Consider the following 21397-nt stretch of genomic DNA (forward strand, 5'->3'; position numbering starts at 1 on the left):
AAAGGAGAAAAAAAAAAAATCCAGTTATTTTGGTATATTTTGTGATGAATCAAACTAGGGAGTCAGTTTCAATCTTTTAACAGTATCGTTGCAGAAAAATCAAATACTGTGTTAAAAAAAAAAAAAAAGTTATCAAAATGTGATAAAGTTATCTAACACCCGAGTTTCACACACTACCCCTTTTAGCTGTCGCCTTGGCAAGTTCTGTCAATTTTCAGCTTCAACACTTCCTGTTTGTTGCCTTGCAGCACTTGCAGAGTTCGGGCGCAGTCGCACGATGGACTGGCTCACTTGGACAACACTTTTTATAACAGGTAAGATGAACCTGTTCGTTTGTTCGTTAACTCAACGAACAAACGAACGACCAAATTTTTTTTTTCCTTCTCCTCAGTATTCCAAACTACAATGAGCTTCAATATCGACCCTGTGCCTTGGAAGACCTTATCAAACTCCGCAGATGGTTTTGGATACCAAATCGTGCAAAGACAATTTGAGTGAGTGAAAATATTAAATTGAAATGTGAATTTTGATTTTGTTACCATATTTGTCCGATTCGATTTGAACAGCTTGCTGGTCAGCGCACCCCTCGTTCAGTATTCAGACAGAAGAGGAAAAATTTTTAGATGTTCCAGAGATTCTTGCAATGAGCTGCGAGTTCCAGGTGAGCGGCATGTGCTTCGATAGGTTCTCCTTTTTTGGTTAGCAAAGGAACACACTTGTGAACAATCGCATTGACTGAGAGAATTAGTTACTACCTGTTTTTTTTTTTTTTTCTGCCTGAGGGGGGAAAAAAGCTTCACGTTTGTCTCGTCTTCTTCACAGTGCCCTCTTTTGCCGTCAACATGTCTCTTGGTTTGACGATGGTATTTAATCCTACCACAGAAGCCACCATGGTGAGTGAGTCATTTTTCAGTGATATTCTTACTAATCACGCCACTGAACTGGTTGTTCTCTGCCAGGCGTGTGGTCCAACCATCCCGAAAGATTGTGGAAGCATCACCATGTACAACGGGATGTGCTTTCAGATTGAGTCCTCGAATGACGTCAAACCTCCAATACCTTCGTCTCTTGACGGTGCTTCATTTTTTTTTAACTTAGAATCATCTTAAAGGGGACGTTTCAAAATCAAAAATGTACCTGTTGAGATAATTCCGTGTCGCTTTCGAATCCGCCCAGCTGCCAGAAATCGATTAGTTTCTCTTTGCTGGTATGGTGAATTTAATCAGGTCCTCCTTTTGTTCCTAGAAAAAATGACAGTCTCGATGAGACTCGATGAAAATAATCAAGTCATGTATCAAAGATGCTAATGCTAGCTCATGATACCGCAACTTGTACGGCATCACCACGTCAACCTTACCTGTGTTTGATCTTTAATGTTGCGAGTCAGTTTCTAAGCCATAAATGTTTATGACATCAACTCAAGGAGGGCTATACATGGCTTTAAACAACACGAAAGCATTTTAGCAATACGATACATTTGAGATAATATATTATTTATATTACTACTTACCTCACTAGTGCAATAGCCCACTTGGTTTTTTTTCTGGATGGAGATATTCCATTGTGGAGTAATTCCAGCAAAGCTCCTGAAGCCAAAGTTATGGCCGAACGGTTGTTTTTCCTCTGGTGCGGTGGTTTCTTGCAAATTAAATTACAACCACAAGATGGTGCTAGAGAGGCGGGATACGCAGCCCCTCCCATTCAAATCAGGGTAAATATTTTGAGGACCTTAATTAGGTATTTGAGCTAGACAAAACATTAGGAAGTCCTTCAGCGAGTGAGATAAAAACAACTCATCTTTTGTTTCTTGAGAAGGGTGCCCAAGTCGAGCAGACATCGCATTTCTGCTGGATGGCTCGGGAAGTGTGTCCCCGAGAGACTTTACAATAATGAAGAATTTTGTAATTGGTCTCATCAACTCCTTTTTGGACAGAGATTCCCAGGTGAGCGACTGTAAAGCTATTTTGAGGATGTATTTTAATATGTATTTTATATTCATAATATATTTTGTTTTATTTTTTTGTATTATATTGTACATTTATTGTATTTATTTATATATTATATATATAATACTATATATGTTCTATATTTATAATTACTTTTGTACCTTCCCAAGTTTGCCGTAGTCCAATACTCTCACGACGTCACCATCCATAATTATTTTAATACCTTCAACATTAACACCTGGAGAAATGACATCAATGGAATACAGCAGAAAAGGACCGGGACATACACAGCCGAAGGCATCGCCAAAATTGTGTAAGATTTTTTCCCCCGCCAAAGTTATATCAATCCATCCATCCATCCATCCATCCATCCATCCATCCATCCATCCATCCATCCATCCATCCATCCATCCATCCATCCATCCATCCATCCATCCATCCATCCATCCATCCATCCATCCATCCATCCATCCATCCATCCATCCATCCATCCATCCATCTTCTTCATGCTTCTGTATATCTGAATCTTGATTCTCAAGTGGTTTGTCTTGGTACAGGAACGAGGTTTTTGTGACGAGCAGAGGTTCCAGGCCCAACGTGAAGAAGATTCTAATTGTCATCACAGATGGGGAATCTAATGACAGTGGAAACTTCAAGACAGTAGTAGCTGCCGCCGAAAGAAAACAAATAGTTCGATTTGCTATTGGGGTGAGTTGTATTCCACGCGACCACTTGAGGGTCACGTTCATAAATGTCAACATTTCCATAAGGTGGGCAATGCATTTAACAACCAAAACGCTAAAATCGAGCTGAACACCATCGCGTCTGTCCCAACAACGAGCCATGTGTTTCGAGTGGAGAGCTTCATGGCGCTCGAAGCAATCCGGCAGACTTTGCAGGACAGCATCTTTGCGATTGAAGGTACCGATGGAACTTCTGCAAGCTAGAAATCCATTTGAAATGGTTTCTGTTTTCATGGCAGGATCTCAATCGAGCGGTGAGAGACTCAAAATGGAGATGGCTCAGCGGGGATTCAGTGCTGCCTACGTGCCAAGGGTACCAAAACACAGGACGCTTGCAAAACATTATTTTGTGGTTTCAAATTCTGTTTCTTCTATTAATGTAGTCAAATCAGGAAGTGCACATAGCAGCTGTTGGAGCAAACCAATGGAGAGGAGGCTTCCAAACATACACAGGCTCAGGAGGACGTTCCTATTTCCCAACGAACATTGATCCGGACAGCTATCTGGGTATGAACATTTGAATTGAATCTGTATGAAATATTTGAGTTATTGGGACAAAAGAGACAAACAGCACCATCTGCTGGAGAAGAAGCTACATTGCACAATTTCTAATTTCAGGTTATTCCATTACGGTTGCCCAAAGAGGCGACGTAAGGTTGACGGTCGCCGGTGCTCCAAGATATAAACACCGAGGTGTTGTGATGGTATTTTCCCAAAATGGCTTTGAACAAACAGTAGATCCCTTCCAATGGGAGGTATGATTTTTCAAATTCAGCCCGATTAATTTCAAAGAAAACAAAATCGATAGATTTTTATTCTGCTAATGTTTTCGTTGCTCCAGTATCAGATTGGTGAATATTTTGGGGCTGTGGTCTGCGCCATGGATGTGAATCGGGACAGAAACACGGACATCGTCCTCATATCTGCTCCGATGTTTGTGGAAGAGGACAGAGAAGGGAGAGTTTACGTTTGCACCCTGACTGGTTCGGTAAGATTTTTTTTTCTTTCCCTTGAAAATCAATCCTATCAAGACTGACTCATTTTTACGTACAGAGAGTCGAATGTCGATTCGACTCTCCGCTGGTTCTTAGAGGAGAGCGATCCCCTAGAGGGCGCTTTGGCGCTTCCCTTGCCGTCCTGCCTGACATCAACTCGGATAGACTCAATGACTTGGCGGTCGGGGCGCCGTTGGAGGACGACGGACACGGCTGCGTCTACATATTTCACGGCGAGCGAACGATGATCTCGGATACGATCTCACAGGTGAATCCCAAGGGACTCCTGCTCTGTACTGAAAGTCCTCTGAACGATTCATAAATAAAGATTCGTTCGTGTAGAGGATCGCTGGCTCGAAATTGCAGTCGGGACTCAGGTTCTTCGGCATGTCCATCAGTCAGTCATCCGCGGACCTCAGTGGGGACAACCTGCCTGACTTTGCAGTAGGCTCAAAAGGAAAAGTCATCTTACTCAGGTAAGAGATTCTCCATCGAAACACAAATCAAAAGATGATTCATGCGTGTGCTTCCAGATCCAAACCCATCGTCACGATCGAGAGCACGCTGACCTACAACCCGAAACAAATCTCGACCAAACAAAACGACTGCGACAATCCAAAGGAGTTTATGGCCAATGTCTGCTTTGTGATGAAAAAATACTCAAACGTACAAAGAGGTGCTTGACTCTCAACTCGTCATCCAGCGACTCGCCGCTGAATCACGCTAACGTTATCAACTTGAAAATGTCACAGCGAGGGCAAGAGTTAATTACACCTTGACCCTGGACGCCACCCGCAAGGTGCCCAACAACCGAGCTTACATCCAAGAAAAAATCCGAGAGAAGAGCGGCACGGTGGAGCTCGATTTATCAGCTGTATCAAACTGCTTCGACGTCAAGGTCTTCATCGAGGTGAGTCGCTCGACGGCAACGAGGACAACTGTTCGAGACTCACGTGCTTCTCATCTCGCAATGTTGAAAGCCATGCCCAGAAGACGCTTTGAATCCTCTTGAGAACGAGCTCAGATTCGCATTTGAGGGTTTGCCCGGTGCCGATAACCTGAGCCCGAGTCTTCACCAACTTTCCCAAACGACCACGATTCATCCGGTTAGTCAACTTCGCCTTGCAAGCTTTCGAGATCTCACACCGTGCTCACCGATCATCTGCTCTCCACAGTTGGCCTTTGAGATCGACTGCGGCCTCGACAACAAATGCGTCGATAACCTCAAGATGGATTTCAACTTTAGCGGGTAAGATGGAGAATTTCAAGTTCGGCTTCAGCCGTGTTTGACGTCTCTCCATCGTGGAGCAGATCTTCGGAGGTCAAAGTGGGCATCGATGAGCTCTTGAATGTTACCGTGTCCGTGGAGAACCTGGGCGAAAACTCCTACAACACCCTCGTTCTTCTCACATACCCAGGAGAGTTCTCCTACAGGAAGTTTACCGTCCTGAAGGTCGGGATGAAACCAGAGAAGGTTTGGTCTTCACTAGCTAGCTTCTGATATCTTTTCTCCATAAAAGGGGCGAATCGAGTGCAGCTCCTTGGACAGTGAAGCTGGCCTATCTCGTGGAAAGACGGACTGCACCATCGATAAGCCTATTTTGAGGAGTAACTCAACGGTTGGTTCCGGACTTAACACTTTTCCATCTCTTCCTGTTCCAAAAACTCAAACCAAATCCGACTTTTCAGGCTGTCTTTGTGGTTTCGTACGGGATCGAAACCAACAGCCGACTGGATAAGACGATTTTTGTCACGGCAAATGCAACGAGGTAGACGTTTTCAACCGTTATGAGTTCAGAACTGGTTGCGCAACTCTTGGTTTGTTTCTATTTTAGTGGGAACGAGCAACACTCGGGTTTGAGCCAACTTTTCAAAAAGAAAGAAATCGGCGTCAAGTACAGTATTTTTGTTACGATGGAAAGGTTTGTATTTGGGAAGTCATGATAAGGCGGATATTAATTGAGCTTACCACTCATTTTTTTTTTTTTTTTTTTTTCCAGTTCTCTAAGTTACATTAACTTCACCTATGGAAAGAATGATGTTCAGAAATCACTTCAGCAATCTGTTTTGGTAAAGTCATTAACGGGTCGGGGGGGTCTTCAAGGTTGATTCGTTTTACTGAAGCATCACTGTTGATTTGATTTTAGGTTTCCAACAACATTCGAGCTTTTAACGTCACGGTAGCGGTCAGAGTTCCCGTGAAGCTGGGTGAAAAGAACATCTGGGCAAATCTGAGCTCTTTAGAGGTAGTCACTCGAAAGTTAGCCTTGTTAGCATAGCGTCTTTGTTGACGTAACATGTCTTCATTTCAGATTCCAGATTGTCAATTCAGTCATGACGAAGGAGCGAATGTCTTAGATTTGGTCGGTCAGATGCGAAATAATAAAATAGTGGTAAGTTCCGAGATTTTGTTTTGGTGAGATCGATGTGGCTGAGATGTGCTCGGGTGTCCTACAGGATTGCTCGGTGGCCACGTGCCGGGTGTTCAAGTGCAATCGTTTTATGGGAAGGCTGGAAGGCAAACGCTACGAAATATCCTCCAATATGAGTTCGGAGTGGATTCAACAAATCGGACTCGACGAAGCCAAGTTCATCTTTACCACTACAGCCAGTCTGGAGTATGACAAGGATCAGTACATCTTCTTTTCAACTTCATCTAATAACCTTCCTCCTGTGCTAAAGGTAATTTTTTCGCATCAAGATGGAACGACACCAAGGTGTTGACGGAAATGTTAATCGGAATTTCAGATCGAAACAGAGGTGGCGGTGTATCCCCAACCGGATTTTACGATAGCGATTGTTGGTGGTTCTTTAGGAGGTCTGGCTATACTGGTGATACTCTCGGTCGTCCTTTATAAGGTAAGAATATAAATTCATGGGATGAAATTTAGATATGACACAAATAAATCCTGATAATATTCCAATATTTTTATATTCATAGGTTGGATTTTTCAAGAGTAAATACCAGGACATGATTAACGATGCCGATGGCGCCGATATGGACGGAGCCGCTCTCACGGAGTCGTAGCTGAATAACTTTAGTTCGTTTCAGATTTTTATTTGAAGCTGCACGAAAACGATGACGTCATAGTCCCATTGGTGATGCCCATTCCATTGAATTTTACGACAACATATAGAATGACATTTTTTTTGCACTATTTTTTTTTAAACAAGCCTGCATTTGTATGACATCCTATTTTTTTTTTTTACATTTTGATGCTATTGTTAAAATTATTCACAATACAATTCTGCGTTTCGTTTTTTCATTTACGACAAAATACACTTTTGGTCTCCTTAGCAATTAAAAGTTTCAAGCTTCGCACAGGACCAGGTAGACCGAGGTCAAAGTCACTAAGAATAAAAGGAACGAGGAGAAGCAACGTGGAGCACCTGCTGAGGACCTAGTGGCAGGAGATGGAAGGTCGCCGACTATTTCCTTCAAGAATGCTCCAAAACGCCACATTTTGGAAAAGACCTCCACGTCGGCGCCGAGCAATCGAGTATCTGATGTAACGACGGCCGCCTGGAACCAAGATGAGTCGGATTTACATATCAGCGGGCCGCCATCGTCTCCCTAAAAAGACAATTAGGGCAATGAAGGGAAGAAATCACACATGGGTGAAAGGAAGTCACCTGTTGAAGGTCCAAGGTGGAAGTACAAATGTTCTCCTGATCAGAAGCGACTCTCCCGCAACTGACTACCACAGTTCCGAGTTCTCTTAGATGTTCAGATTTCTCAAAACCTGCAGAGAGAACACATTTATTTTCGTGAATGCAAAATATGCACGATAGTTGTGTCCTCACCTGTGTTGGCTTTTCCCCAACCAGCCGTCCAGCACCGAGTTCCAACAGGGAAGGAGACATCATCGGTGATGTCCAAACACACGGGCTGGAGGTAATCGTTCAAGCTAACATCTTTCGTTAGCCGTAGCACGGCAATGTTAGAACCTGGCAGTTTGCTCAATATGATTTTGTCAATACTTGAAGACGTTTCAAACTCATCCACGCGGTTGAAAAATTTCTGTCCCAGATATGCAGTCCAGTCTCCAGGAGTTGGAGAACAACTGTGTGGAGCAAATTTTAGAATAAAAAAAAATCTTATATGATGAAGATTTTGAATCAAATACTTACACAGAAAAACACTCGGCAGAAGTGAGGATGAATCGAGAAGTGATGAGCGTTCCGGCGCAAGCGTAAGAACCGTTTTTGTGAAGACTTACGACCCAAGGCCAAGTCCCACCTGCGACAAATCCACGCTCTCCACCAACACGACTGTTCAAAGGTGCAGTGCCGCACACTTGATCTAAATCAATAAAAGTGCAAAATGAGACAGATAGCAAATCAAGAGAACATTTGAAGCGTAGAAAAGACGGTAACCAGTAGGACTTGGTAGCTTTGGGCTTGGTGTTGCCGAGGTGGCTTCTGGAGCTTTAGAAGAAGGTAGAGGACAAGTGTAGTTGTTGTCAGTATCCATCCCACTGGATTTGAATTCTACAAATCCCGGTTTGTCTGTACTGATGTGGGAGTCGATCCAGAACTGGTAGCGGGACACTCTTGTATAAACGCCGGGATTATTTGGCTGAGTACAACTGATGATTCCAGATTGAATCCAGATTAAATCCTGCTTGCTCACCATTGGACCTCCTGAGGTTCCCTGTGGGTGTGGAGATAGAAAATAATAATAATATTGAAAATATAATATAATAGGATAAATACCCCACCAGACAAGTGTCTTTCTCTCCTTCAAGAAATCCAGCGCAGATTATATTATCTGTGATTAAATCCACTCCGATTAGACAGCTACATTGTCTCTTTCCCAGAACTAGGACCTCCACTTCTTGTAACGTCCCAGGGAAAGGGATGGGAACTAAACAAAACAAAGATTTATTCGATTGTTTTAGTCTGGAAAATTCTATTTTACCAAACGTTTGGTACCTTACCTCCTTCTTCACCTTCTCCCCAACCGGTGACCCAGCTATCGGTGCCATTGTTGAAGACACTGTTGTGGGACGCCAGACACACAGGTCTGATGTAATCGGTGAATGTGATCGGTGAAGAGAGTTTGAGTAGAGCGATGTCATTTTCCAAGGTCAAAATGTTGAAGTACGGATGCAGAATGATTGTGTCGACAGTTCGAGACACTTGGTTTAAATTGTTTCCTTGCAAGTTCTGGCGACCAAGAGAAATTGCCCATCCGAAGGGATCCTGGCTACAGAGAGCATGTGAAAGGTCAGAAGGTCAAAGCAGAAGAAAAATGTTCAGATGAGCCACCTGGAGAAGCAGTGAGCAGCAGACATGACCCATTCTTGGTTGATGAGAGAACCGCCACAAATGTGGGTCCCAAAAATCTGCAGACTGGCCTGCCAGGGCCAACTTCCTTCTTGAGCATCGATACCGCCAACAATTTGGGTTTTCAGTGTTGGACTGCCACACACTGCAAAATGAAAGCTCATCAGAACCCAAATGTAATCTTCAGAAAGTCCTCACGCACCTTCAGCACTCAATATGGCTTCTGGATCTGGTCCTGACATAGGGGGGGAATCAGTAACAGGACGAGGCAAACCAGGGCAAGTGTAGGTGCTATCACTATCCGGCCCGTCGGACTTGAACTGGACAAAGCCCGGCTTGTCAGTACTGATCCTGGAGTTGATCCAGGACTGGTAGCTGGAAACTCTGGTGTAGACACCAGGCTGATTCGGCTGTGCACATCCAAATCCAAAACTAATGATTCCAGATTGGATCCAGATTGAATCCTGCTCGTTCACCATTGGACCTCCTGGGTCTCCCTGAGGGTGTGACAAGAAAGTGTGTGAAAAATAAAAAATCTTTCAATAATAAAAAAAAAAAAGTCTACCAGACAAGTGTCTTTGCCCCCTTCTAGAAAACCAGCACAGATCATACTGTCCAAATCCACTCCAAGTAGGCATTTACACTGTCTGTTCCCCACAATTGGAACTTGAACTTCTTGCAAATCTGGTTTAGGGACACGGAAAAATATTAATTTAATTGAACAATTAATGTTGATTTTAAAAACCATGTTCTCACTCACGCATGTCTCGCCAACCGGTGACCCAGGTTTTGGTCCCGGTGTTGAACACGCTACCGTCGGCAGCCAGACAAACAGGTCTGATGTAGTTTGTGAACGTCACTGCAGAAGAGAGTCTCAGCAGAGCGATGTCATTGTTGAAAATTAAACTATCGAATAACGGATGTAAAATAATCACGGCAACCGTTCTGGTAACCTCGTTCCTCTCCTCAAGGTTCTGACGACCAAGAGAAACTGACCACCCGGCGGTAGTTGTGCTATGGAGAGAAAGGCAAAGGTCAGAAGGTCAAAGCAGAAGAAGAATGTTAGGATGACCCACCTGGTGAAGCAGTGGGCGGCGGAGAGTACCCATTCTTTGTTGATGAGGGAACCACTACAAACATGAATGCCTAAATTCTGAAGACTCGCCTGCCAGGGCCAACTTCCTTCTTGAGGAGCTCCACCTCCAATAATTTTGGTGCTCCTTGGAGCCCTGCCACACACTAGGAAGAAAGAATTTCCGAGGAACATTCTCTCGGGTAAAATTTTTATTTACATACAATCTGAACTTACCATCCATTTGAGCATTTGACTCTGGAAGGAAAAAAAAAAAAAACAGACGGAAATGATTTCTTGTCAAAAACAGGTTTGTTGACATTAAATTCTGAAAACACAATTAGTGAGTGCATTTTTTTGGAAAAATAGCAAACATACTTCAACCACAGTTAACGCAGTCTACTTTTAAAAATTTTGTTTTTCAAAACAAGATTTGGATTTTGAAAACCTTTTTGTCAAGTACCATTCAAAATAAACCAGACTAAAACTGTTCTGTAAAATCTGACAAAATTAAAAATACAATATAAAAACATAATATATAAATTAAAAATAAAATATAAATTACTCTACATCTAACATTTGCATGGGTTATACAATAAAGTACTTACAAATATTTAAATGTCACATGATCATCAAAATATATCATATTTTGGATGACTTGTTAATGTTCAAAACATAACAAGAAAATAAATCCAGAATTTGGATGCGACTTACTTGCAGATATAAAGCTGAGCACGGCCAATACGTTGAGCCATTCCCTCCGAGCCATCGTGTAAATGCAGAAATTTTGCATGTTTCACGAAAATAAGCTTGTGAGGGCATGTCACCTGTCTGGGGTTAAGCCCCTCCCACAGGACGCAATTATCACTTTTTTGTTTTCGATAAATGCGCATTCTTCAGGCGCTTGGAAAATTGCACTTGTTTGGGTTACAAACGATCATAGCTGGGAGGAAAATGCAGACAGTCCTCTCCAAGTTCCCTTTTCACCAAGTCAAGGTGTGCTCAAGAATTTCATTTTTGGAATGTTGCATTCTTTCACACGGTGGTGGGGAAGCTTTGGAGCATTTGATCTGGCCGCCAAGCAATTCTGGAAACAAATATAATATTAATAATCATGCATCTTATTTAAATAACACTTTTCTGGACACTAAAAAAAATACTTTGTGCAAGTAAACGTATATTTGAACACAAATGTACGCCATACTGCACAACATTGATGCAAATACTACCTTCACGTCTTTAGCGCCATCTTGTGGCTATTTTCTGGTATTACAAAAACAGCACAGAATATGCAAAAAGTACTACAATAATAACAGTTATGTTTATTATAGAACACTTATCAAATTCATGACAGGTAACAAATGTTTCAAATAGCAAAATGCAAAATAAAAAAGTTATTTTTTTGCAAAAACTCAGCAAGGTTGGAGATCTGACTTTGGTCTAGAAAATGTGTTGAATGTAAAAACATTTGTAAAAAAAAAAAAAGATTATCCCGCCTTCGCCTTCTTCCCTTCAATGGCGCTCCTTCGCTTGAGGTTGGTATAGAGCAAGGCAAAGTTTACGATGTACGTTGACACGCACACCATACAGAAATCTCCCAGGACAAAAGCCAGAATGGAGGCCAGGTAGATTGAGCCGGCCACAGACACCCAGGAGGAGAACACCAAGAACAGAGCGGCTTTTTTGGACAGGGTAAGACCTGGGACAAAAACAAACATTTTGGAATAATATTTTTAAAAAGATGTATACTACCATAACAATAAAACCGACACTGTACTTGAATCATTTGATTCAACTAGAAATTCAACCAGACTATTTATCACAGTTATAAAAATATAACATTCCAACTATTGTAGCGTGAATCGAGCTGGAATGCAAACCAAAATTCTAGTTTCCGCTTTTTGTTGTTGTTGCTTTTACAACCGCACACAATATCTGTAGTCTGTCATTTGGAGGAGGCAAATTTACCCAAGCCAAGCTGCAGAGTGTAAAATACGATTCCAAGAAGACTGTTTGGTTGGTTCAGAGGGCTATCTTGGGCAACAAAGAACTGGACCAAGCCAAAGCCACGACCCCATCTGTGAAAAGATAAAGAAATTCATAAAGGTTAAAAAAAAAAAAAACATGCATGATCTTAATTTGAAGTCCCCCATGAGAGTGGGGGCTGCAAAACGTGGCACCGAAAGGGGCGGATTGAGTTGAAACCTCCAACATGGCATCTCAGTGGTTTATCATACAAAATGCAATAAAAACAAAAAACAGTACCTGGATGTGAAAACTTTGGAGCAGCTGACCGACTCTCCTAAATCACACATCGCTCTGTAGTTGGGGTCGTGCTCGCGGGACAACTCCACGTGAAGCGCGTAAACGGACAAGATCATTCCAAAGACGCACAAAAGCACGCGCACTGTCCTCTCCCATTTGGGCAAGGCTGCTGTTGATACCATGTTTGAATCAAAGCAGGGGAAAAATTTGACGGCCACTTCTTCAACAGTCAGGAAGAAAATTGTGTGCTGCAAACGTGGGATGGTTCGTCCACGCAGTTTGAGTGTTGATTGGCTCTCGGGGTTCAAGCCCCTCCTTGTCACTGGTTTACCAGATTTTGGACCAGGCCAGGGGACAAGAGTGGCGTAATGTTGTTGGTTTAGTTATGTATGTCCACACTCAAGTGTAAATAAAGGTCATGCTCGGAAAATTCATCTAATTACTCCTATTAAATAAAGTGAAACGGAGTGACTTCATGAATAGAGAACTATGAGGCGGGTAGTTCTATTATATTGAATATATTCATGTTATGGAGTTCAATAAAATCGCTTACGTTACGGATTTAGCCTACATAAGAAAAAAAAAGAGGAAATATCATTTGGGGTTTTAAATAAATGTAGACTTCAATGATTAATGTTTGTTTTTCTACATAGTTACGGTTTTATAGTTATGGTTTTAGAGTTAACCAATAAATCATAATATATAAATCAATAATAAACAATTAAAAATTGAAAAAAATAGAGAAAGTGTGATTATTCCGCCTTCTCAAGTCCTATTGGATAACGCAGCATGACGTCATCTAACATTGATTGGCTCCTCACAAGCCAATCAAAATGTAATGCGTGTTTTTTCCGGACACGCATAACTTCCTCTGCCTTCGGCGTTATGGACAAAAATAATTCCTCTCCTTTTTAAACGTTTTGCCGCAACAATATCAATGTAATTATAAAACAGGCTGGACTGTTATAGTTTATTCGCCAATGTTACTAAACAGGACAAAGGCGAACATTTTAACCCGCAAGTGTTTTTTTTGTCCGACAGACGGCGTCCGTGCAACTTCATGTCTGGCAACCGCCGTCAAGTGACACAGAGGAAGAAAACAAAGACACGGAAATGGCAGAAATAAACAAGACTACAGACATGCTACCGATGGATTAAAAAGGCTCAATTACCTGACAATTGGGTGAGGCCGCACCGTCCCGTGACCCTTAAACACTCTTCCAGGGTTGGTTATAAATCCTAAAAAATGACAGTGGCTTAGATAATTTGTCGTTGACGAGGCTACGCCCCCGACATAAGAGATGGGGAGGCACTGTACAAAGCAGTCTTTGATTTACTGCTCAATTACAATTGAATAATAATATTTCGTTTGACTTCATTTGCTTTTCACTTTAACGTTAAATCCGAATGTGCGTCCCTCAATGAATACGCGATGATGTCATCAGCGTGACCGCTTGGACCTTTAAATATGCAAAGTTGCATAGTTTGTTATTAAATGAGTAAAGCAAAGTCACATGTTAGATTTTTGAAAAGTCTGACTGCACACTACTGAACCAAAATGTCACAAGTTGATGTCATCTTTCATCTCAATCATTTACAAACAAAGTATAGCATCAATCATGTAAGAAAAAAATAGATTTGACCTTTAATTTCTGCAGAGATATGTCATCAGAGGAGCATGGCGATGGACAAAACTGTCAACCTGTGGCCGTGGCGCCCGAAAGAATGACGACGGGGAAAGACGAGGAGAACCAGCATGCGGTCAAGCCGATGAGCGGCGGCGCATGTGCCAGCACAACTGCCAAAAACTTGGCTTTACTTAAAAAGCACTCACTGGATGTCAAGTTCGATGTGGGCGAGGAGTACGATATTATCGAAACCATCGGCACAGGTGCCTACGGCGTCGTGTCGTCTGCCAGGAGACGAGACAATGGTACGGCCCATTTGACTTAAAGTATTTTGTCAATTTGGCCACATACTGTAAAAATCCACAAATTAAAATTGAGCTCAGGTTCAAGTCTACCACATTTATACAATGCTATACTCACCCTTCAATGTGCTTCACCAGGCCAGCAGGTGGCGATAAAGAAGATTTCCAATGCCTTCGAAGTGGTGACAAATGCTAAGCGCACTTTGAGGGAACTGAAAATTCTCAAGCACTTCAAACATGACAACATCATCGCTATCAAAGACATCCTGCAGCCTAACCTTCCTCACTCGGCCTTCAAGTCGGTGTATGTATTGCTGATATTTGGACCTAAATACAAAAGGATGGAAGTTCTAGTACAAATTTTTAACTTTTTTTTTGTTTGCAGGTATGTGGTGCTGGACCTCATGGAGAGCGACTTGCACCAGATCATCCACTCAGCCCAAGCGCTCACCCCGGAGCACACTCGCTATTTCTTATACCAGCTTCTCCGCGGCCTTAAGTACGTGCACTCTGCCAACGTCATCCACCGAGACCTCAAGCCCTCCAACTTGCTGGTGAACGAGAACTGCGAGCTAAAAATCGGCGATTTCGGCATGGCCAGGGGTCTGAGCTCCCACCCGGAGGAATCGCACTCCTTCATGACTGAATACGTAGCTACCAGATGGTATCGAGCGCCCGAGCTGCTTCTCTCCTTGAATCACTACACTTTGGCCATCGACATGTGGTCCGTGGGCTGCATCTTTGCCGAAATGTTGGGGCGAAAGCAGCTTTTTCCCGGCAAGCACTACGTCCACCAGCTCCAGCTCATTTTGTCCGTGTTGGGCACCCCACCCAAGGGGCTAATTGGTGCTATCAGAGCCGACAGGGTGCGTGCGTACGTTCAGAGTCTTCCATGTCAAGCCGCGGTACCCTTGGCCAAGCTGTTCCCCCAAGCGGAGCCGAGGGCTTTGGACCTGCTCTCGTCCATGCTCCGCTTCGACCCGCGTGAGCGAATCAGCGTGACCCAAGCGCTGGAACATTCGTATCTAGCAAAGTACCACGATCCAGACGACGAGCCCATTTGCGTGCCGGCCTTCGACTTTGAGTTTGACAAGCTTCCCATGAGTAAGGAGCAGATCAAGGAGGAGATTCTCATGGAGATCCAGGACTTTCAAAGGACCAAGCAGGCCACGCGTCAGAGGCTTCAGTTCAGGCCCTTGGCGAGGGCCAATGGGGGTGGATCCCAGTGCGTCGCTCAGGTTTCCTCGACCAGCCTGAGCGAGTCCACGCAGGTTCCCGGCAACCAGAACTCCACACAAACGAGAGAGACAGAGTCAACTCTGCAACGAGGACCTGCCGAAGTGAACCGGACCTTCACGTACACCTGTAACAAAGACGATGTTCTGCTACCGTGCCTCACTAAAAACGAAAGCGGCCCGGTCGACGTGGACATGCCCAGCGCCAACTCGGACAACGGCCAACCGGAGACCATCGATTTAACCACACCCGTGTCCAGTCACGACGTTGAACCCATGCGGGACAACGAAGGGCAGGGAAGCAGGCTGCCGTCCAAACAGAACCGGAACCAGTCTCCTTCCTCCTTGACACCTTTAGCCAGCACCGTGCCTTCTTTGTCGCTGTCGGCCACCCAAGCTCAGTCACTGTCGCACAGCCTCTCGCAATCGCTGGCAACGAACCAGAAACCTCCCCAAGGTGCTTCAGAGGGACCCCGGAAAGACGGGGCCATATCGGAAGACACCAAAGCAGCTCTGAAAGCAGCTTTATTCCGGAATAAAGCCAGGGGTGGTATGTTGTACCCTTGTGATCATAAAATACTAATTTGTAACCACACCACCATTTTGGTTTTGTCTCCTAAGTTCTTAAAATGGCCGCTAGACCGGATTTTGGTCACGCATGTCCTCATGTGATTCTTCTCATTTCTATCTCAGATGGAAGTGTCGCCACTATGGGGTCAGAGGTGGCCACCGGGGGAGGAGGAACGTCGTCAGCCGTTTGCAATCCAGAAGCCCGGCGCCCCGTGACTGCTCAGGAGCGCCAGCGAGAGCGTGAGGAGAAAAGGAGGAAGAGGCAAGAACGAGCCAGGGAGAGGGAGAAGAAACTAAAGGAGAAGGAGAGACGAGAGGGAAGGCGCGGGGACTCGCTGGGCGGGGTCCTGCTGAGCGATAACGACAAGAGTCTCTTGCAGCGCTGGACTAAGATGATGGACAGCCGCAACGACAAATCCCACACGTCGAGTAGTGACGGAGGGAAGAATAAAGACGGGAATGCCGTCACAGGCGAGAACGCTCAAGGATCGCCCAACAACAAAGCCGAAAAGGAAACCACAACGTTTCCGTCTCACGAGCAGCTAATCTCTCAATTCCGAGCCAGTCAGTCCGGTTTGCTGCAGCCAGCCGGCAAAAACCAGCAATTAATTTTTTCAATGAGCCAGAAGAAACCGGTGGATATCGTCCTCGCCGTAAGCGGTTGCGTGGACCTGATGGCCGTCACCGGTGGCTTTGTGAAGAACCACACTCTCAAACCTCAAGACGAGAACGCCGGCCCGAGCGGGTTCAACTGCTTCGCTAATTGGGGCGGACAGCAATTAGAGCCCCGGCCGGCGCAACACGCAAAATCGCACAGGACGCCGCCGCAGAACTTTCTCCCGACGCAAAGTCACGCCTTAGCCGACTCTCAAGCGCAGCTGCTCCCACTGGAGACTTTCTTGACCAAAGGCCCGACGGCCACACTAAGCACCAACGGGGAACTCGCCAGCCGCAATCACCTCAACCATCACATCACGCCTTCAACAGCTGGCGCTGGACCCGTGGAGAAGATGTGCTCCTCCGGTGGGGACAAACTGGGGCCACAGGCCTCAAACCCCATCTGTGGGGCTTTAGGGGTCCCCTCACAGGTACATCCCAGTTTGGGGTTCACCGTTTCGGCAGAACAGGTCCCCTCGGTCGCCCCTGACATCCACACAGTAACACTCCAGCTCTCCAAGTCTCAGGTGCGTCTCAGTTCTGGTTTGGTGTACCTAATGTTGTGGCCAGTTGGTCTAAGCGTACTCGTGATGGAGAAGGGGTTTTCATTTTTGGGTTTTCTCAGGTTGAGGACGTGTTACCCCCGGTGTTCTCGGTCACCCCGAAAGGCAGCGGGGCGGGTTACGGCGTGGGCTTCGACCTCGACGATCTTCTCACCCAGTCGCTCACAGAGCTGCAACACTGCGAGCGAGACAGGTGAGTCGTTGCGGGGAAATTGACGCCTTAACAGAAAAAAAAAAAATCTTGGATTTGCCTCCACCAGTTACGACTCTGGTCCGCTCTCCGCCTCGCTCTTGTCCGATTGGAGCGAAGTTCACCGAATGACTCCGGCCGATCTCGAATCTCTACAGCAGGAGCTCCAGTTGGGCTCTCCCATGATCCTCTCTGATTCTATTCCACCTGACGCCTGACGCATTGCTCGCGTTTGTTTGAATGTAGACATTTCCTGATTGAATTTCAAAGTAGCTTTAGTTTTGTGTTCTGTATTACGTAGTTTATTTTTACGTTGGTCTACTAGACCTGAAAACACAAAATCAACTGTCAGCCTGTGAATGTTAATGACTGATTAAAATTTAAGTTTTCTATTAAAAAAAGTCTGCATGCTGTCATTTATCTTCTGGACTAAACTAGTTACGTTTTTTTTTTTTGTTTAAAATCAGTTTATTTGAAAATGTGCTTGTTTCTAGCCCAGATTTATTACCAATCCAAAATTAACACAGCTCAGTCACCATTTCAAGTACAAACATATCAAAAACATTTGCTAACACAACGACTACGAACTTTAAAAATTATATTTCATTTCTTGACGCATATACATGATCACATGAGTAAAGGGAATTTCTTCATTTGGCCCGGATTTTACTTTTCCAAAAATCAAAGTGTACTCAAAACCAACACAGTACCAGTATGGCGGATAAAAAGCCGAGCAACACAGTCACGGCCCCGTCGGACCGATACCGATGAGCTCGGCCGTACAGTCTGACCTCTGGTATGTTGTTGCTGATGAAAGTGGAGTAGCTGGTGAGCCTGGCGTACACACCTGGCTGGTTGGGCTGGGCACAGCCCAGCCCAAAACTCACCACGCCGGCTTGTACCCAGGTCCCGTTTACCATCTGGCAGACGAGAGGCCCTCCGGAGTCGCCCTGATGGGAAAGAGAGCGGTGCAAGTTCAAATAAATCCAGACTAGCTGAGCTGAAATTGGAACTACAGATCTCATCCAACAGTACCTGGCAGGAGTCCTTGCCACCTTCCTGGAAGCCGGCGCAGATCATGTCATACAAGATGTCCACCTTCTCAATTTGGTACATCGCACGACACGTATCCTGCGAGATGATTGGCACCTGAACCTCCTGCAGAGGCCCCGACCCCGGCAGCGGGACTGAGCACAGAGGCAGATGTGGAACTATTAAAATCACTTTTCGATATGTTCCTTGTGTTGCAAAATACTTTAAAAAATAAAATAAATATTTATTTATTTTAGGCGGGCCTTACTGTTATCACGGATGTCTCCCCAGCCGGTGACATGGCACCGCATGCCGCCCGGGAAAAGGGTGCCGGCGGCAGGTAGGCAAACGGGACGGATCCAATCCGACCAAGTCAGGGGGGTGGAGAGCCGCACCAGGGCTACATCCTTACCAGCGTGAGGCTCCACATATCCCGATGGGATCACCACGGAGCTGATGCGGTGTACCGACTGGTGCGGGTTGAGATTGTTCAGGTAGTACCAGCCGGCGTAGATGGTGTACGGTCTCACGTCGGATGGACTGATAGGACGATATGTTAGAATGCTAAAATGGATGAATAAATGTGTGTTCTTACTTTGGGAAACAGTGAGCTGCTGATAGGATCCAGTTCTGCGTGATAATGGAGCCTCCGCAGACATGAGTATTATCTTTCTGGAGGCCAAAGAGGAAATAGTAAGAACTCAACACACACACAGTGAGTCAGCTCAGCATCACAAGCGGATCCCTCTCTCCTCAGGTCAAGTTTGATAAGCAAGACACTTTAAACACCGCTTGGAAATAAAATAGTGGCTAGTCTACAGGGACTCACCTGTACAGAAACCTGCCATGGCCACGCCCCATCTGAAGCGTCCATCCCTCCCACAATTCTGTTGTCCTGCAGCGTTGGTCTTCCACAATCTTGTGCATATGAAACCAAAACACCTACAAGATGGATAAGGGGGAAAAAAAAAAAGATAAACATTGCCCTTCCTGTAAAAGCATTTGATGACACAGATAGATGAACTCCTTCGGAATGTAATAAAACAATATAATTTTATTGTAGAGACGTCAGCGGCGACACATTACCTAATCTATTTTAGGATCTTGTTTTTAAAATGGTGACTCAACAAGACTTTGGAGCATAAATTCATAACAGGACAAATGATAATAATGCTGTTAGATTTACTTGTTATTTGATGAAATTAAAAACTATTTTCCACTTCACGCAACATACAATGATATATTGGTTATTCCTTTTGTTAAAAAAAAAAAAAAAAAGCTACGTGTTTGTTGTTTTTGACGGGGGACATTTATGGGAGTGGTACAAAGACGACATGGCGACGAAGATAATACTCACCTGTTACACCCAACAAAGCCGCAATAAACTGAAGATTTAGTGACATTTTTCCGTGTTTTCTGTCACAAATTGTAGTGCAGCTCACAAAAACAAATTTCAAACAGCAAAGGCGTCGAAAGTAATTAAAATCCGTGGCAAATGGCGTTCAAGCACGACGACCTTCCCCAACTTGGTTACCGTTCAACAAGAAATTGATTGTTTGAAGGATAAATCCAGCATAAATGATAAACTCCGGTTTTGTTTGCTTTGACTCGTAGCGTAGTAAACTCGAGTAACGGGTACAAACTAAAGCGGTTTCGGCCGCATTCGAAACTAAAAAGTGTTAGCGGCTAATAGATACCTGCTTGGGGTGAGCTACGGACCAATAAAAAGGCAGAATGAGAGCCCACCTGAGCCAATGGCATTTGAGGAATGTAACCGGAAGTCGCAGAGTCCAAAATTAATCTAACGTAATAATAATAATAATAATCTGTGATAAATAGAAAAAAATAGTTATTTGACAAAATGAGTCAGTTGTATTGTTTTTAATCACATTTCGGATTTAGAAATGGGTAACCTGTCATTATGGTTGCAACTAAGAAAACCCCTCTAATGTTTTTAGTGACCTTACAACCAGCATTTTGCTAATAATTGTCCAACTATTGCATCCTAAATCTGTCTAGGTGGACTTTGGTCAAAGAAAAACAAGATATTAACAATTTTGCTCCACATTTGTCTGTGGGTCACTTCATTTATTCACATGACACAGAATGCTTATTTCTTCTGTCTATCTTTAAAGCTGTCTGTCTGTCTCTCTCTTTCTCTCTTTTGCTCTCCTGGCCCGCTCCCTCGCTTGCTGGCTCTCCAGGCCCTCAGGCAGTGTGTCTAGTTTCACAGAGCAATTGAAGGTGACAGGGACAGAGAGAGAGGGAGAGGGAGGGAGGGACAGGGGGAGGACACATCACACTGTGGCCTGCGGCTACACAACAGTAGCGGAAGAGCAAGAGATGGAGGTGGGTGGGATGGTGGGAGGGGGGACCAAAGGAAAAGCAAGTCCTCATAGGGAATTCCATAAACAGGTAAATAACACAACAAGTTGGAATTAACGTGCCACGTGGCCACAGGTGAGCTGCTGGAGCCTTGACGTGCATGCTCGTCCAACCTGCTCCTCATTATGTATGTAATGCATTTCAGGGGCCAGCCAGTCAGTAAGCGCAATTATAATGCACTCCCGTTTGTTTTTATTTTAACGTCTTGATGAATATTTGTCATGGCATTGTAACCATGGCGACTGCCTCCACACGCACACATTGCCCTCCCTTTCTGCATCCCCCCCTCCGGTGCCGAAAAAGCAAGGGATGGTGAGGGGGGAGAGAGAGAGAGAGGTGACAGGAATGAACTAACAAGATGCACTAAAAAAAAAAAAAAAAAAAAAAAAGCATGTCCCGGAGCTACATGAATCTTTGCAGCGAAGCACGCGCCGTCACACACACTCACACGCTCACACATTATTGCACTCAGCACATAGGGATCACATAGGTTAGGCCACATTCCAACAACTGGAACACAATAGG

General features: G+C 44.5%; 5 protein-coding genes across 8 annotated transcripts in view; 2 read left to right on the forward strand and 3 right to left on the reverse strand.

Annotated features, from left to right (window-relative positions):
* The first annotated feature begins 163 nt into the window (after window positions 1–163).
* The window catches only part of LOC125990902 (integrin alpha-M), a 58747-nt gene continuing 37513 nt past the window's right edge, over window positions 164–21397 (forward strand). The window contains exons 1-29 of one of the 2 annotated variants that reach the window (XM_049758252.2): window positions 164–314; window positions 392–494; window positions 567–661; window positions 823–893; window positions 960–1074; window positions 1816–1943; window positions 2117–2259; window positions 2504–2654; window positions 2717–2867; window positions 2929–3002; window positions 3073–3196; window positions 3308–3444; window positions 3531–3677; window positions 3743–3952; window positions 4027–4160; window positions 4218–4360; window positions 4437–4594; window positions 4665–4790; window positions 4860–4933; window positions 4996–5137; window positions 5205–5303; window positions 5374–5453; window positions 5520–5606; window positions 5685–5754; window positions 5832–5930; window positions 5997–6077; window positions 6142–6366; window positions 6433–6543; window positions 6626–6865. In XM_049758252.2, the coding sequence (XP_049614209.1) occupies window positions 278–314; window positions 392–494; window positions 567–661; window positions 823–893; window positions 960–1074; window positions 1816–1943; window positions 2117–2259; window positions 2504–2654; window positions 2717–2867; window positions 2929–3002; window positions 3073–3196; window positions 3308–3444; window positions 3531–3677; window positions 3743–3952; window positions 4027–4160; window positions 4218–4360; window positions 4437–4594; window positions 4665–4790; window positions 4860–4933; window positions 4996–5137; window positions 5205–5303; window positions 5374–5453; window positions 5520–5606; window positions 5685–5754; window positions 5832–5930; window positions 5997–6077; window positions 6142–6366; window positions 6433–6543; window positions 6626–6712 (3402 nt within the window). In that variant the 5' untranslated portion in view covers window positions 164–277 and the 3' untranslated portion in view covers window positions 6713–6865. Of the gene's footprint in view, window positions 315–391; window positions 495–554; window positions 662–822; window positions 894–959; window positions 1075–1815; window positions 1944–2116; window positions 2260–2503; window positions 2655–2716; window positions 2868–2928; window positions 3003–3072; window positions 3197–3307; window positions 3445–3530; window positions 3678–3742; window positions 3953–4026; window positions 4161–4217; window positions 4361–4436; window positions 4595–4664; window positions 4791–4859; window positions 4934–4995; window positions 5138–5204; window positions 5304–5373; window positions 5454–5519; window positions 5607–5684; window positions 5755–5831; window positions 5931–5996; window positions 6078–6141; window positions 6367–6432; window positions 6544–6625; window positions 6866–21397 lie in introns of those variants that run through there. The other variant, XR_011086146.1, reaches the window with a different exon arrangement.
* Window positions 6874–11225, reverse strand: LOC125990907 (transmembrane protease serine 9-like). 3 transcript variants are annotated; one of them, XM_068649497.1, is made up of 14 exons: window positions 10760–11225; window positions 10283–10303; window positions 10050–10212; window positions 9734–9987; window positions 9539–9657; window positions 9176–9470; window positions 8956–9118; window positions 8625–8893; window positions 8406–8551; window positions 8071–8338; window positions 7816–7987; window positions 7489–7748; window positions 7318–7427; window positions 6874–7258 (listed from the first exon to the last, which is right to left on the reverse strand). In XM_068649497.1, the coding sequence occupies exons 1-14, from the start codon at window positions 10836–10838 to the stop codon at window positions 6995–6997; spliced, it is 2583 nt and encodes an 860-aa protein (XP_068505598.1). In that variant the 5' UTR covers window positions 10839–11225; the 3' UTR covers window positions 6874–6994. The 3 variants fall into 3 exon arrangements, with proteins under 3 accessions (XP_068505598.1, XP_049614230.1, XP_049614229.1); XM_049758273.2 differs by having other exon boundaries at window positions 6874–7207; window positions 8062–8338; XM_049758272.2 differs by having other exon boundaries at window positions 8062–8338.
* vkorc1 (vitamin K epoxide reductase complex, subunit 1) lies at window positions 11353–12602 on the reverse strand. Its single transcript, XM_049758357.2, has 3 exons — window positions 12311–12602; window positions 12014–12123; window positions 11353–11744 (listed from the first exon to the last, which is right to left on the reverse strand). Exons 1-3 carry the CDS (start codon window positions 12490–12492, stop codon window positions 11533–11535), a joined length of 504 nt encoding a protein of 167 aa, XP_049614314.1. The 5' UTR covers window positions 12493–12602; the 3' UTR covers window positions 11353–11532.
* On the forward strand, window positions 13187–17856 carry mapk7 (mitogen-activated protein kinase 7). The gene is made up of 7 exons (XM_049758253.2): window positions 13187–13493; window positions 13969–14243; window positions 14379–14544; window positions 14626–16025; window positions 16169–17229; window positions 17328–17458; window positions 17526–17856. The coding sequence occupies exons 2-7, from the start codon at window positions 13973–13975 to the stop codon at window positions 17671–17673; spliced, it is 3177 nt and encodes a 1058-aa protein (XP_049614210.1). The 5' UTR covers window positions 13187–13493; window positions 13969–13972; the 3' UTR covers window positions 17674–17856.
* On the reverse strand, window positions 17940–20212 carry zgc:92313 (uncharacterized protein LOC436869 homolog). The gene is made up of 6 exons (XM_049758344.2): window positions 19845–20212; window positions 19317–19429; window positions 19083–19159; window positions 18756–19027; window positions 18491–18642; window positions 17940–18405 (listed from the first exon to the last, which is right to left on the reverse strand). Exons 1-6 carry the CDS (start codon window positions 19888–19890, stop codon window positions 18148–18150), a joined length of 918 nt encoding a protein of 305 aa, XP_049614301.1. The 5' UTR covers window positions 19891–20212; the 3' UTR covers window positions 17940–18147.

This window comes from Syngnathus scovelli, chromosome 21 (genome assembly GCF_024217435.2).
Source record: "Syngnathus scovelli strain Florida chromosome 21, RoL_Ssco_1.2, whole genome shotgun sequence".
Lineage (NCBI taxonomy): Eukaryota > Metazoa > Chordata > Actinopteri > Syngnathiformes > Syngnathidae > Syngnathus > Syngnathus scovelli.